This window comes from Manihot esculenta, chromosome 1 (genome assembly GCF_001659605.2).
Source record: "Manihot esculenta cultivar AM560-2 chromosome 1, M.esculenta_v8, whole genome shotgun sequence".
In the NCBI taxonomy this organism is placed as follows: domain Eukaryota; kingdom Viridiplantae; phylum Streptophyta; class Magnoliopsida; order Malpighiales; family Euphorbiaceae; genus Manihot; species Manihot esculenta.
Window position 1 is genome coordinate 36,346,740 of NC_035161.2, and position 17,187 is coordinate 36,363,926.

At 34.9% G+C, this 17,187-nt stretch overlaps 3 protein-coding genes across 4 annotated transcripts; all 3 read right to left on the reverse strand.

Moving 5' to 3' along the window:
- Positions 1–470: 470 nt before the first annotated feature.
- On the reverse strand, positions 471–2,654 carry LOC110604036 (sphinganine C4-monooxygenase 1). The gene is made up of 2 exons (XM_021742117.2): positions 2,148–2,654; positions 471–1,139 (listed from the first exon to the last, which is right to left on the reverse strand). The coding sequence occupies exons 1-2, from the start codon at positions 2,382–2,384 to the stop codon at positions 585–587; spliced, it is 792 nt and encodes a 263-aa protein (XP_021597809.1). The 5' UTR covers positions 2,385–2,654; the 3' UTR covers positions 471–584.
- A 1,281-nt stretch (positions 2,655–3,935) lies between these two features.
- On the reverse strand, positions 3,936–7,118 carry LOC110622557 (origin of replication complex subunit 6). 2 transcript variants are annotated; one of them, XM_021767112.2, is made up of 10 exons: positions 6,714–7,110; positions 6,573–6,619; positions 6,389–6,493; positions 6,206–6,286; positions 5,740–5,851; positions 5,588–5,650; positions 5,394–5,481; positions 5,158–5,228; positions 4,408–4,504; positions 3,936–4,312 (listed from the first exon to the last, which is right to left on the reverse strand). In XM_021767112.2, exons 1-10 carry the CDS (start codon positions 6,831–6,833, stop codon positions 4,248–4,250), a joined length of 849 nt encoding a protein of 282 aa, XP_021622804.1. In that variant the 5' UTR covers positions 6,834–7,110; the 3' UTR covers positions 3,936–4,247. The 2 variants fall into 2 exon arrangements, 1 of the variants encoding a protein (XP_021622804.1); XR_006352088.1 differs by having other exon boundaries at positions 4,260–4,312; positions 4,408–4,769; positions 6,714–7,118.
- A 1,612-nt stretch (positions 7,119–8,730) lies between these two features.
- LOC110604349 (protein HGH1 homolog) lies at positions 8,731–13,768 on the reverse strand. Its single transcript, XM_021742521.2, has 9 exons — positions 13,608–13,768; positions 13,102–13,224; positions 12,665–12,862; positions 12,326–12,404; positions 11,532–11,677; positions 10,594–10,707; positions 9,813–9,944; positions 9,248–9,361; positions 8,731–9,140 (listed from the first exon to the last, which is right to left on the reverse strand). Exons 1-9 carry the CDS (start codon positions 13,659–13,661, stop codon positions 9,096–9,098), a joined length of 1,005 nt encoding a protein of 334 aa, XP_021598213.1. The 5' UTR covers positions 13,662–13,768; the 3' UTR covers positions 8,731–9,095.
- Between the last annotated feature and the right edge of the window lie 3,419 nt (positions 13,769–17,187).

Consider the following 17,187-nt stretch of genomic DNA (forward strand, 5'->3'; position numbering starts at 1 on the left):
ACGTATCCCCAGTGGCATAAGCCTCCAATAACCAACCTAATCGTAAGCGAGTCCTTGCCTTGTATGGCTTGACAGATTTGTGGCAAGGACAGATACATACCTCAGTTCCCTTGACAGATTTAGGACTCCCATAATGCAGAATAGAATAATAATGAAGAGAGAGAGAGAGAGAGAGAGAGAGACTTGTTCAAAAGGTTAGCCAAAATAGCGTCAAACTTTAGACGTAAAACAAAGGAACCCCGAGCCCAGAAGAGCATTTGCCATTTTCACCCTGCCTTCATAAACGCAAGACATCAAGTATTTTTTTTTTCCAGGTGAACAAGTTGAGCCCAAAATGGTTACACTTGTATCCCAAGCCAACCACCACAAGACCACAATAAATGTAACCCGCCAATTGTAAGGATGACCCCACAGCCAAAATTTATATGCATACATCCTCTTTTTTCGTGTTAACTATATAAACAACGATAAATAAAGCACAACAATTTATACACACATATACAGATAACAAAATCCATGTAATTAATTAGAGGAAAAAATAATTGTTGTGGTGGTACATTGTTGCAGCCTTGTTCAGGCAACAATCAATCATCCTTGTACTCTTTAGCAGGCCGTGCCTCAAAACCACCCCCTTCTCTCTTCTCAAGTGAGTAAGGCATATAAGTTCCAAGAAGTCTATCCCACATGACGAAAAATGGCTGTGAAAAGTTGTATTTGCTACCATAGAGCTGATGGTGGACATCATGATAAGCAGTATTATTTTTAAAGAACACATGGAAAAGGTTCCCAGGAAGCCATAACCCACAATGGTCATCCACTGTTTTGATGGTAGCAAATGAGAAGAAAAAAATGGAGGCTCGAGGAGACATCCCTGAAAAGAGAAAGGATAATGCCCCACCGATTGTGTCGAGAAGAAGCCCCTCCAGTGGATGATTGTATAGTGCTCCAAATGAATAAGGGACAACAAGCCGGTGATGTTGAGAATGAATATGCTTATACAGAAATTTGTTGTGATGCATGTATCTATGCATGAAATACTGCCAAGTATCCAAAACCAACATTGCTGTAACAAACTCTCTAGCTAGAATAATTAAGGACGGCTGTTGATCTATAGCAGCCTGAGAATCATTTGCAGTTACCTATAGGAAAAGCAAAACCCCCATATAAATTAGTAATTCATATGTAATCTTAATATTAATCTCCTGAATTTGTTGACATAATGCACATCAACATCACTGAAAGTAACAACAACACAGAAATGATAAATCTGTACAAATATGAACAGAAATAAGAACATGATAAAGGAGTCTAAGGAATGCAGGAAACTAACAAATTCCAAATCAGAAGTTAAATAAATTTAACAAAATATTAATCAAGGTGGAAATATGACCTTAAACTCGCAAACCCATTAAAAGATTAAATTTTATTAATTCATGCTCTGAATCCAACCAACAGATTAATAAGTCTTTGCAAAATTTTCCCTTGATTTGCCAATTTATTTTTGTGTGAATTAACTTTACTTCACATATATGTGAATATGATGATTAGTACTCAGGTTTACTAAATAACCTCTCCCCCTTGTGCTACTTGGAGAACGAAACATAACAAGCTACCAAAGACTCTTAACTGATATTTTGCCGCATAACAGATCTCAGCATTTGAGTCATACACATGCATTGCTTCCTGAAAACAGTGTCGAAATAATCATTTTGCCTCTTCGTGTATTGGTCGTTGATGGGTTAGTAGAAAAAATACAAGTAACAGCTATGACGTGTAATAAAACGAGGGTAAAACACAACTCATCCAGTTACCCATGCTTGAGTATAATTCCCAAAAGAGAAAAGTTCCTCTTAAATCACAGTATTTCAGAAGGGAAATTGCATGAAACAGTAAGTTATCAGAAAGTCAAATTTTAACCACAGGAAAAACACACACACAAACAGAGAAACACTCGAGAAAAATCAAAGCGGATATGATTGGAAACGTTATGATCGTCGGATTTCATCCCTGACTCAACCCCACCGCTTTCCCAAGAAGGAAAAAAACACGGGATTTTCTGATCAAAAAATTTTTGAAAAAGCGATGAAGAATAATTATAAAAAATAAATCAATCTAACACGAAATTAAACCAAGAATAATAAGCATACCGTAAACAAGAGGATAGCAACAACAGCTTGAATAGATTGTTGAAGAAGAACGCCTTTAACAACAGTGGTTTTAGAGACCAAGTTCTTCTCATCTTCATCCTGCTTAGTGTGCAATCTATAATTCTCAAAATATCCTAAACCAACATACAACCCGGAATAGACCCAGTAGACGATAATTGGTACAAAAGTACCCAACAATTCATCAGAAATTTGAAAACCCATGTGGAAGAAAAACATCAACCGAAGGGTAAAAAGGCAACCAGCAAGGAAAAAGTGTGTATTTTCTTCGATAATAGTTATGTTACTATCAATAATAAAACATGGGTGGTTCCTGAGGAGGTGGGATCACATAATTCAGATTAGGGTTTGAATGGGCTAAGAAAGACTCCATACAATAGTCGTTGCCTCGTTGGAATCGAAAGAGGGGAAGGGGAACGAGAGAAAGAACGGAAATTGGATAGGGACCGATTAAGATAAAATCAAGCCACAGCTTGAGATCATGGGTTGGGTGGCGAGGTTCGGTTTTGTCTCTTTTCTATGTGTGGGGTTTTAGTGAAAACGACGCCGACTTTAGCTTGGAAAACAAGGGGAGGTTTTCTATCATCCTGCAATCATTCCGAGTAATTTCATTGTACAATGGTGATTCTATACTATATAAAATGGTAAATCAATTAAGGTGGCTTAATTTGTTAAAAATAAAGTAAAAATTATTTTTTTATAAAAAATAAATAAATTTTACAAAAATTTAATATCTTATTTTGATTTTTTTTAAAAAATAAATTTATTTTTTACAATTAATTATGTTATAAAAATATAGAGCATTAACAAAAAAAAATTCATATGTTATCTTCTTATAAATTTTGAAAAAATAACATTTATAAAAAATTGTATATATATATTAAATAATTTATTTTTATAAAAATTATCAATATGATCACCTCAAAATGTATAAAAAAAACACAAAATATAAAGATAACAATATATTTTGTAAATAAAAAAATAAATATTATTTTAATTAATAGTGATGCTATTAATTAAAATTAAGGGTTGATTTTTTAAAGAGAATAAAATATATTTTTGATATTTTCTAATCAAAACTTAAATTTAATTAATAAAAATATTTTTTAATTCAAGATAAATATTAAAGCTGATTTTCTCTTTTTAAAAAATTATTGTTTAAAATTTTAATAATGTTTAACAATATTAAATTTTTATAAAAAATTTATTAATGTTTCTAAAAATAAAAAAGATTTTTTTCTATATATTCCGTGGTTTTATTTAATCGAAATGTATATTTCATTGATTATCGTATCTCATCATAGAGTAATGGTATTACCGAAATACGGTGGAAAGCAAAGCGTGCAAAATAACAACAAAGCGCTTGTTTATGAGTTTCATATAACATTTTTAATGCAGACAAATTCTTTGTAAAAAAGAAAAAAAAAATTAAACCGAAATAAATTTATATTTTATTTTCTTATTTTAATGGTCATGTTAACATGACCTGGTTTGTTCATCTATCAGCAGTCTAACGCATACTTGTTTGTTTTTCTTTTAATTTTTTTATTGATCAAATTTTCATAGAAGTATGAACTAGAGGAAGAAAATTTGTCCCCGTCCAAGAAAAAGAGCTACCAAAGACAAAAGGCAGCCCTCCTAAATATCTCACTGAACGTCAGTATATGCAACTGTAGTTTCAAAACCATGTCAACTCCAGCAACTTTCTTTCAAAAGTTTCAAGGGACCATTGAAAAAAAATACAGCTAGAAAGAGCATCAAAATCACCCATCAAAGAAAATTTTGTTAAGACAATTGAAAATATTATAATTAAGTGAATAATAATAATTATATACAATTTCAGTAATTACAATAGAACATTCTGCTTCAATACTACCTATTTTCTTGTTCACCATTCATGCAGCAAATTGAAGGTAAGCATCGATAGAATTAATAGAACCAATCAAAAGCAGTGATCTATTTTCCAGGATAATATAACAGAGCATTTTTTTCCTTCTTTACTTGTATATGAATTTCCAAAAGAATATTTCAACTAAAAAGTCATGGTATGACCAATGGTCCTATCTTTCATAAAGCTTTCAATCATGCAGTCTCAGGAACTTCTTTGAGAAAGTTTAGGCGAGTTTGCCTGGTCCGCTTGCATGTACCTAAATAAAGGTAAACAAGCAAATGTCAGTTAAATTGGCCCCCTTTGATCTGCTTTGTAGACACATAGATTACAAAGCTAAAATTTCAGCACAACCTTTTGCCTTATTCTTGCCATTTGATGAAATGATAGAGGACTTCCACTCCTCATAAGCAACTTTATCCATTCTTTTACGCTTCTTGTAACTTGAATGCTGCAGAATCTCATGTCAGTCACAATTTAAAAGACATCAAAACTTACAAATGGATTTGTTCTAAGCACATGAAAGTTAACACCAACAGAGGAATTAAGAATTAGCAGAATGAACGAATTATCTGTTGATAATTAAAGAACCACATCATATAAAGTGCTAAGACAGTTGCCTCCTCAATCATGCCTCCATAAACTAGTTAGCTAAATACAATTCAACCTCTGATGAACAACTCAATCCCAGCAAAAGTCCAAGGAATAAACTGTGCCTATAAAAAATAGGTTTAAGGAATTTGATTAAATTCAGGCCAGCACGTAATAGGAAGACATCACATGCAAGCATCACATTACCAACAGATCATGTGAACAATCACATTAAAAATGCTGTCAGATTAGCTGTATTGATTTAAAGTATAAAATTTTCGCTGACAGAGTATAGACAACACAATTTTGGTTTGAAATGGTTTAGAACCCAGAAAATTTTATAACCAGTGTTTGCAGAAGTGTCATTTTCTCCAGGGCGCTAACTCAACTGATGGAATCCAATAGAAACATGACAATCCAATGGAGGGTTGCAACTAATTAACATGCACGTCTCTCTACATAGATGTTTTATATAACACAAGTAGATAGAGGATAAGCAACATGTAGTAGTACCTCTTCTCCATCATCAGATAAGTAACCACCATCCTCAAATTTTCTTTTCTCGGGTAATACATCCAGCAGATCTGAGCAGAAAAATCAGGGGGAAACTTCTCAATCTTAAATCAAGAAACCCACATTCAATTAGAATTAATAGATCGAAGATTTCAAGTAGTTATTCTCTCTTCATTAAGAGGTAGAAACAAAAGAAATTCCCACAAATAAACATTTAAAGCTCAATCAGCACTTACCTCGGTTGCCCTTTACCTCTCTTGGATCCTTCTTTTCCTTTGAGATCCCAAAAATATCATGACAGAGATCCTTCATGGAGGTGGAAACCTATATGTTGAACTCCACAATAATTAACTATATAAAAATGAGGGGAACTGGGGTTGTGGTGGGAGGAAGAGCTGAAGTTATGCACAGAGAAGAATAGTTTACTTACACATTTGAATTCAGATTCAGATGTGCCACAAACTTCGATCAATTTAAGCTTATCTATCTTGAGCTGTAAAACACAAACAATAACTGAATAAGCTAAATGCCCATACAATTCTTTAATCAGAAGAAAATCAGTAGAGAGTTTTGTTTACTTACCTTGTGTTTCTTTGCACACAAGTAGAATGCAACTGCTGTGAATACAGGGCGGGTGAAGTCAGCAGTTGTTCTTCTCGAAGCTGGCAATGATGCAAGAAACCGTTCCTTGTACCTGGCAATCAACATCTATCGATCAGGAAACACATAAAATAAGCATATTCAGTATCAGGAGCTACATGTGTACAACTGACACATAAGCAATATATTTTCAAATCATCTAAAGCAATTTCTAGCTCAACAGCCATTGAGGACACCACTACAAATAGATACTAACATATCTAAAAGGGTCAACATTGAAGACAGACATTTGGAGTTAGTATGTAGAAAATTGTCATACATAACTGATTCTAGGTTCTGATACTCGGGCATTTTTACAAACACATAGCAAGTACCATGTTATGCACAGCAACATTAAGAGGGAATCCAATCAGTGGATAAACCAAAGGAAGATAGTATAGGATCTTACGATGATAAACCATTTTTCACGAAAGGAATGAGCCTAACGCATCCGAATTGAATCCCTAGTTCTCTAATGTCGAGCTTTGCCCTACACAGCACAATCAAATATCAATTGATAAGATCCCACCCGCTTAGTACGTTAAATTCACATCGAAAAAAATAACCCATGACGTCGAGATGAAGAACCCACTTGACACCGAGACTGTTTTGCAGCAAATTGAAGGATCGATTGTAAGCCTTCTCTGACATTCCACTCAACCTGATTGCTGCCTGCCTATCAAAAATCACTTGAAACCTGCATTCATTCAATCAGACCCATTAACATACATAACGATCGAGAGAGAGAGAGAGAGAGAGAGAACCAAGATGGACACCTTGTGGCGGCAATTTCCAAGCAGATTATCGCCTTACAAACCTCTCCCTACAAGCAATTAAAAGTTCTTACATAGTCAAAAAGCTCGTAAAATGTAGCATATTAGACGACTGGAAATGCAATATCAAAGGGCAGCACTTACAACTCCGATGATGGATGAATCGAACTGGACGTCGCATAGGCGGCGGAGCTCCGACGCTTTTCGGACCAGATTTTTGGATTCGGAGAGACCAAGTTTCTTAGCAATTTCTGACAAATCCATTAGCTTGATGAAAGGATTTGCTTGTTTGTTTGATCAAGACTGAGCGAATCAAAGGAGAGAAACGGTTCTCTTGCATTTGAAGAAAAAAAGAGGGGAACGAAGAAGGAAAATAAACTGGCGGACATGGCGGGAAAGATTATTCCGGGCAAAAAAATTTTCGCATATTTTGAAGGTTTGGCGCGCATGAATTTGGGGAATTTGCGGGAAGTTTAAGCCTTCTCGGCGCCAAGAGTAGACTAACTACCCCTTTGGGAACTGGGATTGGCTTGATGATGGATCCGGGTCTCGGGGCTCCAGCTCCTTTCAAGTTTCAACTGCTTCACCTAGTGACCGCAACGGATATGCGTAAATTCCCTTTTTTTTTTTTTTTTAATACAAAGATATGCGTGAAATTCAAGCTATTTTTGTTTAATGCTTTTTTTTTTTTTAATCCGTCCACATTCTATTAGAATTCGCTCATTAATAACCTACAAACTTTGGTTATAATTACTTTTCACACTTTTTTTTGAATTATTTAATTTTATAGTAATTAATTAATTAAACTATACTAATAAATTTATAATGATATAAAGAAAAATATCATTAAAATATTTTATAAGTTTTTTTTTAAATATTTATAATTTTTAAATAATAACATAGATTTAATTTTAATTCCCAGTTAAATATTATATAATCGACTTTAAGTAATTGATATTATGTATAAAAATATTTACTATTAATTTATATCTAGAAAATTTTAATTTTGTTTTATAAAATATTTGAATTTTGTTGATACAATTATAAAGATATTTAAGTTTAATTAACAATTTTTATAAACAAATTTTAAATAATAAATACTCAATATATTAAATTTGAACCTTTCCAATTAAATTAAATTGAATACCAATAATATTCAATTTGTACTATCCCTAACTAGACCTAGCACATCTGAGTTTAGGTAGATAGTTTCGTCTAAATTAAACTTTAATATGTCAAAAAGAATTTTATATGAATTGGTAGTATATTATTCTTTTAATATATGACTATTATTATTATTATTTAGACAAGCCGGACTGTACTGGAAAAATGCCATTATGGCCCGACCCAATTTTGGCCCAAACCCAGAACACCCACTAGGCATAGTGTTGAAATGAAAACCCCAGTTGCGTTTTTCAGCCACTCCCAAGCTAAAGATTATAGGCAATAAGAATTGTAATTAAAATGATGAGCATTTTACGAGAGAGATTTAATTTTCATCCTCATGACCGTTGGATTTCATTACCCCGGTCTAAGGCTAAACCCATGATTACAGCCCACGATCTGAAGGCCTCTAAGTCTCTCACATAAGTCAGGTCCAACCCACTCAGCCGCAGGACTAGGCTCCAGTTAGATTTCTCAATCAGATCGGTCAGCCTTTTCGGCCCAATAATCAGACCCCTCTAGGCTCACCCTTAATCTCCTCTTCCAGCCCAACTCGAAAGAAGGAATGTGGTCAGTCTATCCGCCTGGTGGGTCCCCTACATGCATGCTAGAGGAGAATTAAATGGTTGTTACGCATGAGACAAAGAAATGATACTCTCGTCGTATGTCCATATCAGTATGACAGAGACAGGTGGCCCAATGGAAATAAGGTCGTTACACGTCACTGACAGGCAGAGGAGAGGAATAAAATGAGAGGAATAAAATGAGAGGAAAACCCTCCTCTCAGACTAAGCTTACAGAACGCTTTGTAAACCCTATTTTCTGGATCTCAGAAAATTGCCAAGTTAGTCCCTAGCAAATGATTCTATTTTCTTGTACGAATACTTTGTTTTAAAATTTTAGTTACGACGAAAAAAGTTGACCACTATTTTCCCCATTAGAGATTCTCAGCTAAACATAAACGCGTTTGTAATTGTACAAAACAATGCCAAGTGTCTAACTGCAATGCCAAAAGCTAATGACAAAAATTATGTAATGTTCAAATACATAACAGTACAACGCACGTAAATAAAGACACCAGCGCTACAGAGGTTCCTGCTAAAACCAAGACCAGGTGGCTACTTTCCTCGCATCCTATTACTTAATAATCTAGATTACCGTCAAAATCATACAGTAGAAAACCCCAGAAACCATTCTCTTACAAGTTGCAAGCATGACCCCAGGTATCAGAGCACAATATAATTGATCAAAGAGTTGCTTGAGTTCCAATAATCTTCACGACGAAAATTTCTGCTTCTTAAAAATTGAAATGTCATCTGATTTGGAACCATTGTTGTTCCAATGAATTGCTACTATGAGGTTTCAACTTTCACCAGAGGAGACGGCCGTCCCACTTTCATGAACCAACTGTTTAAAAAAGGTAAAAAAGAGGAGAATTGTAGTCAGATATTTGTAGGGGAGAAAAAGAAAAGGACAGCACTTTAGTGGAAAAGGAACTGTTTGGATGAACGTACTAAGGAGCCAACTTGTTCATATGCTTCCATTACTTTAGGATCCTGTTCATCTTCATACCCGACTTGTAGTATACGAGGGCCATTGACAGACCAAAAGGCTCTTAGACCAGCCTCCTGTGATTGCACAAGCAGTATTACAATAGGCCAATAAGATTTTTTGAGCTATAATAGAAGAAAACACATTTCATTGAGGAAAGACAAATGTCACAAGTATACAGCATAGCATCTATAATCTGACTTTTTCTCAGAGCAGAGCATTATTAATTTCATTCTACGTACAACAGAAAATATATGCTTCAACAGATTTCAGAATATTAAAATAGCATCCACCATTCATAACCTTAAAACAAGATGAACAGTACACAACTTTATATTTTGGTAGCCAACTCCCATGCCTATTTAAATGCAAAACCAACAGAGAGACCTAATGTACAGTTTGCAGTTTTGATTTGAAATCTTTCAACTATTTTATCTTAATTTTCAGTTCATTGATACTTCTAGCATAATTTTACATGAGTACAATAATAAATTCCAATAAGCAAGAGAAAGACGTTAGTAATTTTACCTGTAATGTGATCAAGTAAATAGACTCCAATGCTTGAACACGAATTTCAGGGTCATCACATGGTTCACGCTCAATTGAGAGTGCACTGCCAAGCTCTAGGGGCATTTTCGATGTATCTTGCTCACTGTATACCTGGGAAGAGCAAAAGGAGTTCATAAACTTCTGTAATACTTTAGAGAGAGATGGGCAAGGAACACATGCCTTCAACAAATGCAAGTGACATAATAGGCATAGAATTTAGAAATGCAAATCATTATGTCTAAGAATAAAGAATCCCTTTTCATGTATCTTTCAAGTTATTCATAATCTAAACAATAGTTGATATCATAGAACTGCAACTGCCATGATAAAAATGCTTTAATTGCATAAATTTTGACTGATGAAAAATTAATATAAAAGGATTAATGATGGTTAACTGATCCTTATCGATAGGTACAACTCACAGATTACAGAGATTATTGTTGTTACATTGTTCTGTACTAGGGGATATGAGCATTGTTTAGCCAGACCTTGAGATACAGTTGGTGCTTGGCAATACCTTCAACAGTAGCTGTTTTGAGTGGAAGAAGTAGGTATCCTAAAGATTATTTGTGCTCAGTCTATAGTCATGGGAGAATGAAAAGGACATCTCGGTCCTGGACAGACAGTGGTTCAGTTTGACAAGAGGCATCAGTTTCTTGTTGTTGCTAACATAATATAAACAGCGTGCAGGTCTTAAAACAAATGGCACTAAAATCTTAGGAAAATGAACTGAAAGATGTAACAAAGGCAAAAAAGTTACCTTGTTGCCAGCAACAGGCAGAAGTAAAGCTGGCCAAAGAAATTCAGATATCAAAAGTAAATCTTGTAGATGATTCTCAGCTTCAAAACAGCAGTTTCGAATTGTTCCAGAAACCTGCAATCAAAATGTAATCCCACTAATTACATGGAAACTTTAAGTCCATGTTAGTCAAGCTTTGCTTTTTCAATTTTTCTTGTTATCCATATAATAAGCCAAGCCTCAGATCATTTTTGCCTAATTCTCTTTTTTGTTCTCTTTTTTGTTTTTCCCCTCGGTAGATTAGTCAAGACTATCTTATCAAAGCTAAGGCAAGCTCACTCAAAATCTCTTTAACAGCTCACTCCTAAAAAAATTCAAAAAACTTATTAGCATCTTTATGAATAAAAGTTTCAAAAAATGAAAAATAAAAACTGAGAGGAAAACAGTAGTATTCAAACAATGAGAAAAGGGTAATAATGTGCCAAAAGCAAGTAGCACCTCAAAAGTACAAGCTGGAGCGTTATGATGGACGAAGTTTAAATCCTAAAGAAGACTCAGCACATTTGAAATGAGGAAAATAGTTATTCTGAACAGTGTACACATGTCATTCATGTCACTTTCACAATATTTAGAAAAGATTGGTTTAGCCAGACATTCATGAATGATATCCAGCTATTGTCCCTATGAGAATATCCATGTTTGACAAAGTAACAAAATTCAAATATAGGGCACTTCATAACAATTAAAGACATAACTACTGCAGAGGACTGCAAGCAAAACGATGTGAAAGTCTCAGCAAGTGCCCACAAACCCCATCCCTTGGCTTTTCAACTTGCATAAACAAGTGCTACTTACAGAAGTTCTATTAGAAATATTCTGCTCGTACAAACAGATGTAACCATCAAATACTTCAAGAGCTCTCTAAAAGCTTAGAACTCGAGTTATAAGCTCATGCATACCCCTTTCTTCCGCAATGGATTAGTTGAGTCAAACTGTCTGAGAATCTGCTTCAGCAATCCTCGCTTAGGGTCCAGTAACATTTTTCTACCTGCTTCTTTCTGTGATATATTTACAAGAATGGAACCTACATGATCAAATGGATCCTCTGGACAAAGAACACCATCAAGTGTTAGACCAATATTATGGAAAATAAAATACTACAAGAACTTAAAATGCAATAAAAGCCTTATAAAAGAAAGATAAACTAAAAAAAATTAGAAAAAAGATCATTGAGGGTTTCTTAGAAGGGAATCAAATACAAGAAACAAATCGACCAACATTATTAAAAATAAAATCCTGCACAATCTAGAAAAAGTCATAAAAGCATATAAATAAAGATAAATTAAAAACAAAATCATTTGGATTTCTCAAAAGCCAACCAAATGCAAGAAACTTCAAAAAGCAGCATTGAAATAAGATCCCTTGAATGCTTACAAACGGGAAGCCTTAGGCAATCAAGCTTACAATTCATTCCAAAGTTTGCCCATTTCAGAGATTTTAGGAACAGGATATAGAGAGAAACACCAGGCCAAGCTCACCAAGATATGGTTTTGGTGCCACCATTGCCACCTAAATTATTCCCATGAAGTGAATGTGTAACCTCTTTAAAGACAACCAATTTACTGTTCCATGCTATGTGCCCTAGGTTATTGCCATAACTCAATTTGGTAGGTCAGATACATTGCAATTAGAATATTAGAAATTTACATAACTTATGCATTAGTGAACCCATGTACAAAGAAGCAAAACTCACTTCTGTTCTCACTGGAGGATCTGCAGAATGATCTCACAAGCTTCATGACGAACAGTCCTTGCACCTTCTCGTCCTCAGTCTATCAAACAAGGAAAATTCTCATCACTAACAATTATTATTTTGGTATTGCAACTACTAGGGCATCATAGGAGAACAAAATCATTTTACTACTGTGGAACTGCCTTCCACAAAGTGAAGGAGATGAACAAATATGAACTATTAAATTCTGATAATAATAATAATAATAATAATAAAGGGGCCAAAAAAAACTGCTTCTGACAAATAAAAACTGATTATATTAGTATATATATATATATAGCATGAACCAGAGGAATTCACCTGAAGCAAGGATTTAATGCCAGCATCCAACTGAGTGAGATTAACTAGGAGCATTACCAGCAATTGAGTAATGCTTGAGTCTGGTTTATACAACAGATCCATGGCCATTTGAACCATCCCTTTCTCAACCATCTTTGCAGCTAAATTTGAGTTTTGCGAGAGATTAACGAGAGCTTGTGCTGCTGGCTCAGAGACCTCCTGAAATATTTAATCATTTAGTCAAACTCACAATAATAAGCAATGAGACATTAATGATCCATCTCACGTAGCAAAGTTATCATTATATATATATATATATAGAGAGAGAGAGAGAGAGAGACACACACCAAACCTCAAAAGCTAACAGCAATTACAGAACTTCCTAAACCAATTTTGATCTCACTGAAAGATAGATTAATACTCCTGTAAGCCTAATAATGCTTAACGCAATAGATCACCTTTCTTTGGCTTAGAAGTCGAGACAATGAGGGAATCGCAATATTGGCATACTTAGAAAGGGACTGCAACCCATCTTCAGACCCTGTTAAGTCTCTGACAATATCAACAGCAGCCTTCTGCACCTGATGAATTTCATTAAGTTCCGGTGAGCGCTAAAACAAATACAAACTGAACTTCTTCAAATAAACATACAATAAAACGACAATTGATACCAAATATCACCTAGTAACTAGACAACCACAATGGAATTAACCATAAAGGGGAAAGTTTTCTTTCTTAAAAAATATATTATTTTAACAATAATGATATAATAAATTGAATTTCTCTATGAAATTTTGTTATTTAATTTAGCTGAGACATCAAAATAGATCAAAGTAGAAAATTGAACGACCAATTATCAATTATCCAAAAATCATTTTGAACTTCGAAGAATTTTCTTTTTCAGTTTTTTTCCAGTGAATTATTCCTATCAACCGGAGTTTAAACAGCGCATAAAGAAACTTACTGGCAGAGAAGGAGCCGATAGAAATCCCACCAACTCTTCGAGCTCGGTCGCCATTGCTGCCGCCGTCCGCTGTCGTAGTTTAGTCTCAAAATAATATATACACGGAGGCTGCAGAGTATACCCTCCACGACAAGTCGCTCGTGTATGAGTATAAAATTAAAAAAAAATAAAATTACTATTTAATCTTACATATCAGTCCATTTCAAAAAAAAAAAAATCTTACATATCAGTGAAATTAACTATTTAATTTTAATATTTTTAAAAATCAATTATTCAAATTTTCGACTATTTAATCACTTATTTTATAATTTGTAAACCACTTAATCCTCGTTCATTTAAGCCATTAATGTTGTATGAAATGAATAAAATATTGTTATCTTAATTTGTAATTTCAATTTTAAATACAATTATTTAATCATACGGTTTCAAAATCATGATTATTCGATTTCAAAATTTTCAACACTACAATTATTTAAGAATTAAGTAACGAAGTTCCTATTTTTTTATGAAATTTATTTTTATTTTAAAATTATTTAATTTAAATAATTTTATATTTTATAAAATTATAATATTTAGTTTCCTATAAAAATAAAACACTAATTAAATTATTTTAATATTATTCAAATTTATTAAATAATATAAATATTTAAAATTATTAAAACTAAACAATAATCGAGCTATTTTTAAATAGAGAATAACCAGGTGTGCAACTGCTTGATCATGCATTTTATGCTGTTCTTACTTTTGAAATCAGAATTTCTGTCAGGGTCGGATGGAAGTTACGGCAAGAGGGTACGTGCCGTACCGGCGATCGAAAAATGCTTTGAAGGGGGATATGTTGGAAAGAATCCTCTGTCATGATTGTAAATCAATCTAGGGGTGAGCATTCGGTCGGTTCGGTTCAAAACCGAACCGAACTGAATAAACCGAAAATCGAAATTTTAGTTTTTATAAAAACCGAACCGAACCGATTTTGGTCAGAAACCGAATCGAACCGAACCGGTCTGATTCGGTTCGATTTGGTTCGATTTGATCGGTTTCGATTTTTAATATTTTTTTAATTTTTACACTTTATTTTTAGTATTTTAAAATTTAATTAAAATATTTTAATTTTAATATAATTTAATTTCTCTATATTATTGAAAAAACATATTATTATCCCTAACCGGTTCGGTTCGGTTTTTTCGGTTTTTTTCTGATCAAAACCGAACCGAACCGAAATAACCAAAATTTCTGAAATTTAAAACCGAACCGAACCAAAATGTATAAAAAATCGAACCAAATTTTCAAATCGGTTCGGTCGGTTTTTTCGGTTTGAACCGGATTCTGCTCACCCCTAAATCAATCAGTTGTTGGAAAGAATTCTCTGTCATGATTGTAAATCAGTCAGTGATCAAATCTTACTATATTTAGCATAGCACGATTCTAGAACATAATTGAGGGCTCAATCAAATGTCTAATTGTTCATATCATGTACTATATAAACTCTGTAACTTACTATACAAGAGGTAAGAAAATAAAAACAGTTTTCTTCCTATAATCTCAACATGGTATCAGAGCCTCCCCATCCGATGTTGGGCGCCCCATAAATGTGTCACGCACCAATAAAAAATTCTAGGTGTGAAGGGGTGTGTTGAATCCCACATCGGTTGTGAAAAGGGGTAATGTGCCCCTTATATAAGCCATAGGCAATCCTCCCCCTTGAGCTAGCTTTTGAGGTGAGTTAGGCCTGGCTTAAATTTAACATGGTATTGTTTTTCTCCAGGGCATCCATCCTCGGTCTCAACGTCACAACCAGAACCTGACACCGTAGAATATCCTGAGGAACACACAACTGAGGTATGTGAATCTGAACTTTCCCCTGGTTCTAATAACCTTACTACTGAACCCATTTCCCTTGAGGTTTCTAAAACAGGCCAATATGTCCTACCCCCTCGGAATAATAGAGGAATTCCACCCATGAGATATGATCCATAATTCGAGGCAGCCAGGTCCAGATACCCTGTGGCAAATGTTACCAGAGGAGAAAGACTATCACCTTAGTTGGTCAACCTACAGAAAAACATTTTCTCAGAATGGATACCAAAGGATGCCACAGAGGCCCAGAAGGACAAAAGATGGGTTGAGGCGATGGAGACCGAGATGGATGCCCTGGAGAAAAAACAAGACCTGGGAAAAATGCTGGCTACCCAAGGGAAAACGACCAGTGGGATGCAAATGGGTGTTTACCATAAAGTATAAGTCAGACGGAACGGTAGACAGATATAAAGCTAGACTTGTAGCAAAAGGATATACTCAGACTTATGGAGTTGACTATTCTGAAACGTTCTCTCCAGTAGCAAAAATTGATACAATACGGGTCCTATTCTCTCTAGCTGCAAACCTAGACTGGCCACTTCACCAATTTGATGTGAAAAATGCTTTCTTACATGGTGATCTGGAGGAGGAAGTATACATGGATGCTCCACCAAGGTTCATGAGTGGGTATAGAAGGGGAGAAGTGTGTCGATTGAGGCGAGCCTTGTATGGGTTGAAACAGTCACCCAGAGCATGGTTTGGGAGATTTACTCAAGCAATGAAGAAAAATGGATATCGACAGAGTAACTCCAATCACACTCTATTCTTGAAGAGGCAAGGAAGGAAGATCACGTGTTTGATTATATACGTGGATGACATGATTATAACTGGAGATGATGTGGACGAAATCAAACAATTGAGGGACAACTTATTCCAAGAATTTGAGATGAAAGACCTGGGGATGCTAAAATATTTTCTTGGAATCGAAGTTCTCAGATCAAACCAGGGAATTCTAATATCACAGAGAAAGTACATTCTTGATCTGTTAACTGAAACAGGAATGATAGATTGCAAACCAGTCGATACTCCGGTAATGGTCAATCACGAGTTGAGCAAGGACTCAAAAGAAGGACCCACAGACAGGGGGAGGTACCAGAGACTGGTAGGAAAACTGATTTATTTATCACACACCAGGACCAGACGTGGCATATGCTGTGAGTTTGGTAAGTCAGTTCATGCATGATCCAAAACAAGACCATATGGAGGCAGCATTAAGAATCGTTCAATATTTGAAAGGAACAGCTGGGATGGGCATGTTGTTCAAAAAGAATGGTCATTTCAGTATCAGTGGATATACGGACGCAAGTTGGGCAGGAGATCTCTCTGACAGACGATCTACTTCAGGATACTTTACCTTTGTCGGAGGAAATTTGGTAACGCGGAAAAGTAAGAAACAGAAGGTGGTGGCACTGTCAAGTGCTGAAGCAGAATTCAGGGGAATAGCAAAAGGACTGGCAGAACTCCTATGGATCAGAAAGTTGATGTTTGAGCTTGGATTCCCATCAAAGGATGCAGCTGAACTTCGTTGTGACAACAAGGCGGCAATAAGCATTTCTGAAAATCCAGTTCAGCATGATCGAACAAAACATGTTGAAATAGACCGACATTTCATCAAAGAAAAGTTGGACAGTGGTCTGATATCTTTACCGTTTGTTCGATCAGAGGATCAATGGGCGGACATCCTAACCAAAGCAGTAGCTGGACGAATATTCCATGAGGTTTT

Bases quoted from the DNA above. Each gene is read 5' to 3' on its own strand.
- LOC110622557 (XM_021767112.2), bottom strand. From the start codon at position 6,833: ATGGATTTGTCAGAAATTGCTAAGAAACTTGGTCTCTCCGAATCCAAA. The intron at 6,620-6,713 runs GTAAGTGCTGCC...AATTGCTTGTAG, and splicing joins ATTCATCCATCATCGGAGTT to GGAGAGGTTTGTAAGGCGAT. The intron at 5,229-5,393 runs GTAAGTGCTGAT...TTTTCTGCTCAG, and splicing joins AGAGGTAAAGGGCAACCGAG to ATCTGCTGGATGTATTACCC.
- LOC110604036 (XM_021742117.2), bottom strand. From the start codon at position 2,384: ATGTTTTTCTTCCACATGGGTTTTCAAATTTCTGATGAATTGTTGGGT. The intron at 1,140-2,147 runs GTATGCTTATTA...CTTTTCCTATAG, and splicing joins TTGCTATCCTCTTGTTTACG to GTAACTGCAAATGATTCTCA.
- LOC110604349 (XM_021742521.2), bottom strand. From the start codon at position 13,661: ATGGCGACCGAGCTCGAAGAGTTGGTGGGATTTCTATCGGCTCCTTCT. The intron at 12,863-13,101 runs GTGATCTATTGC...TAAATATTTCAG, and splicing joins GACTTCTAAGCCAAAGAAAG to GAGGTCTCTGAGCCAGCAGC. The intron at 9,141-9,247 runs GTACGTTCATCC...TTTTTTAAACAG, and splicing joins ATGAACAAGTTGGCTCCTTA to TTGGTTCATGAAAGTGGGAC.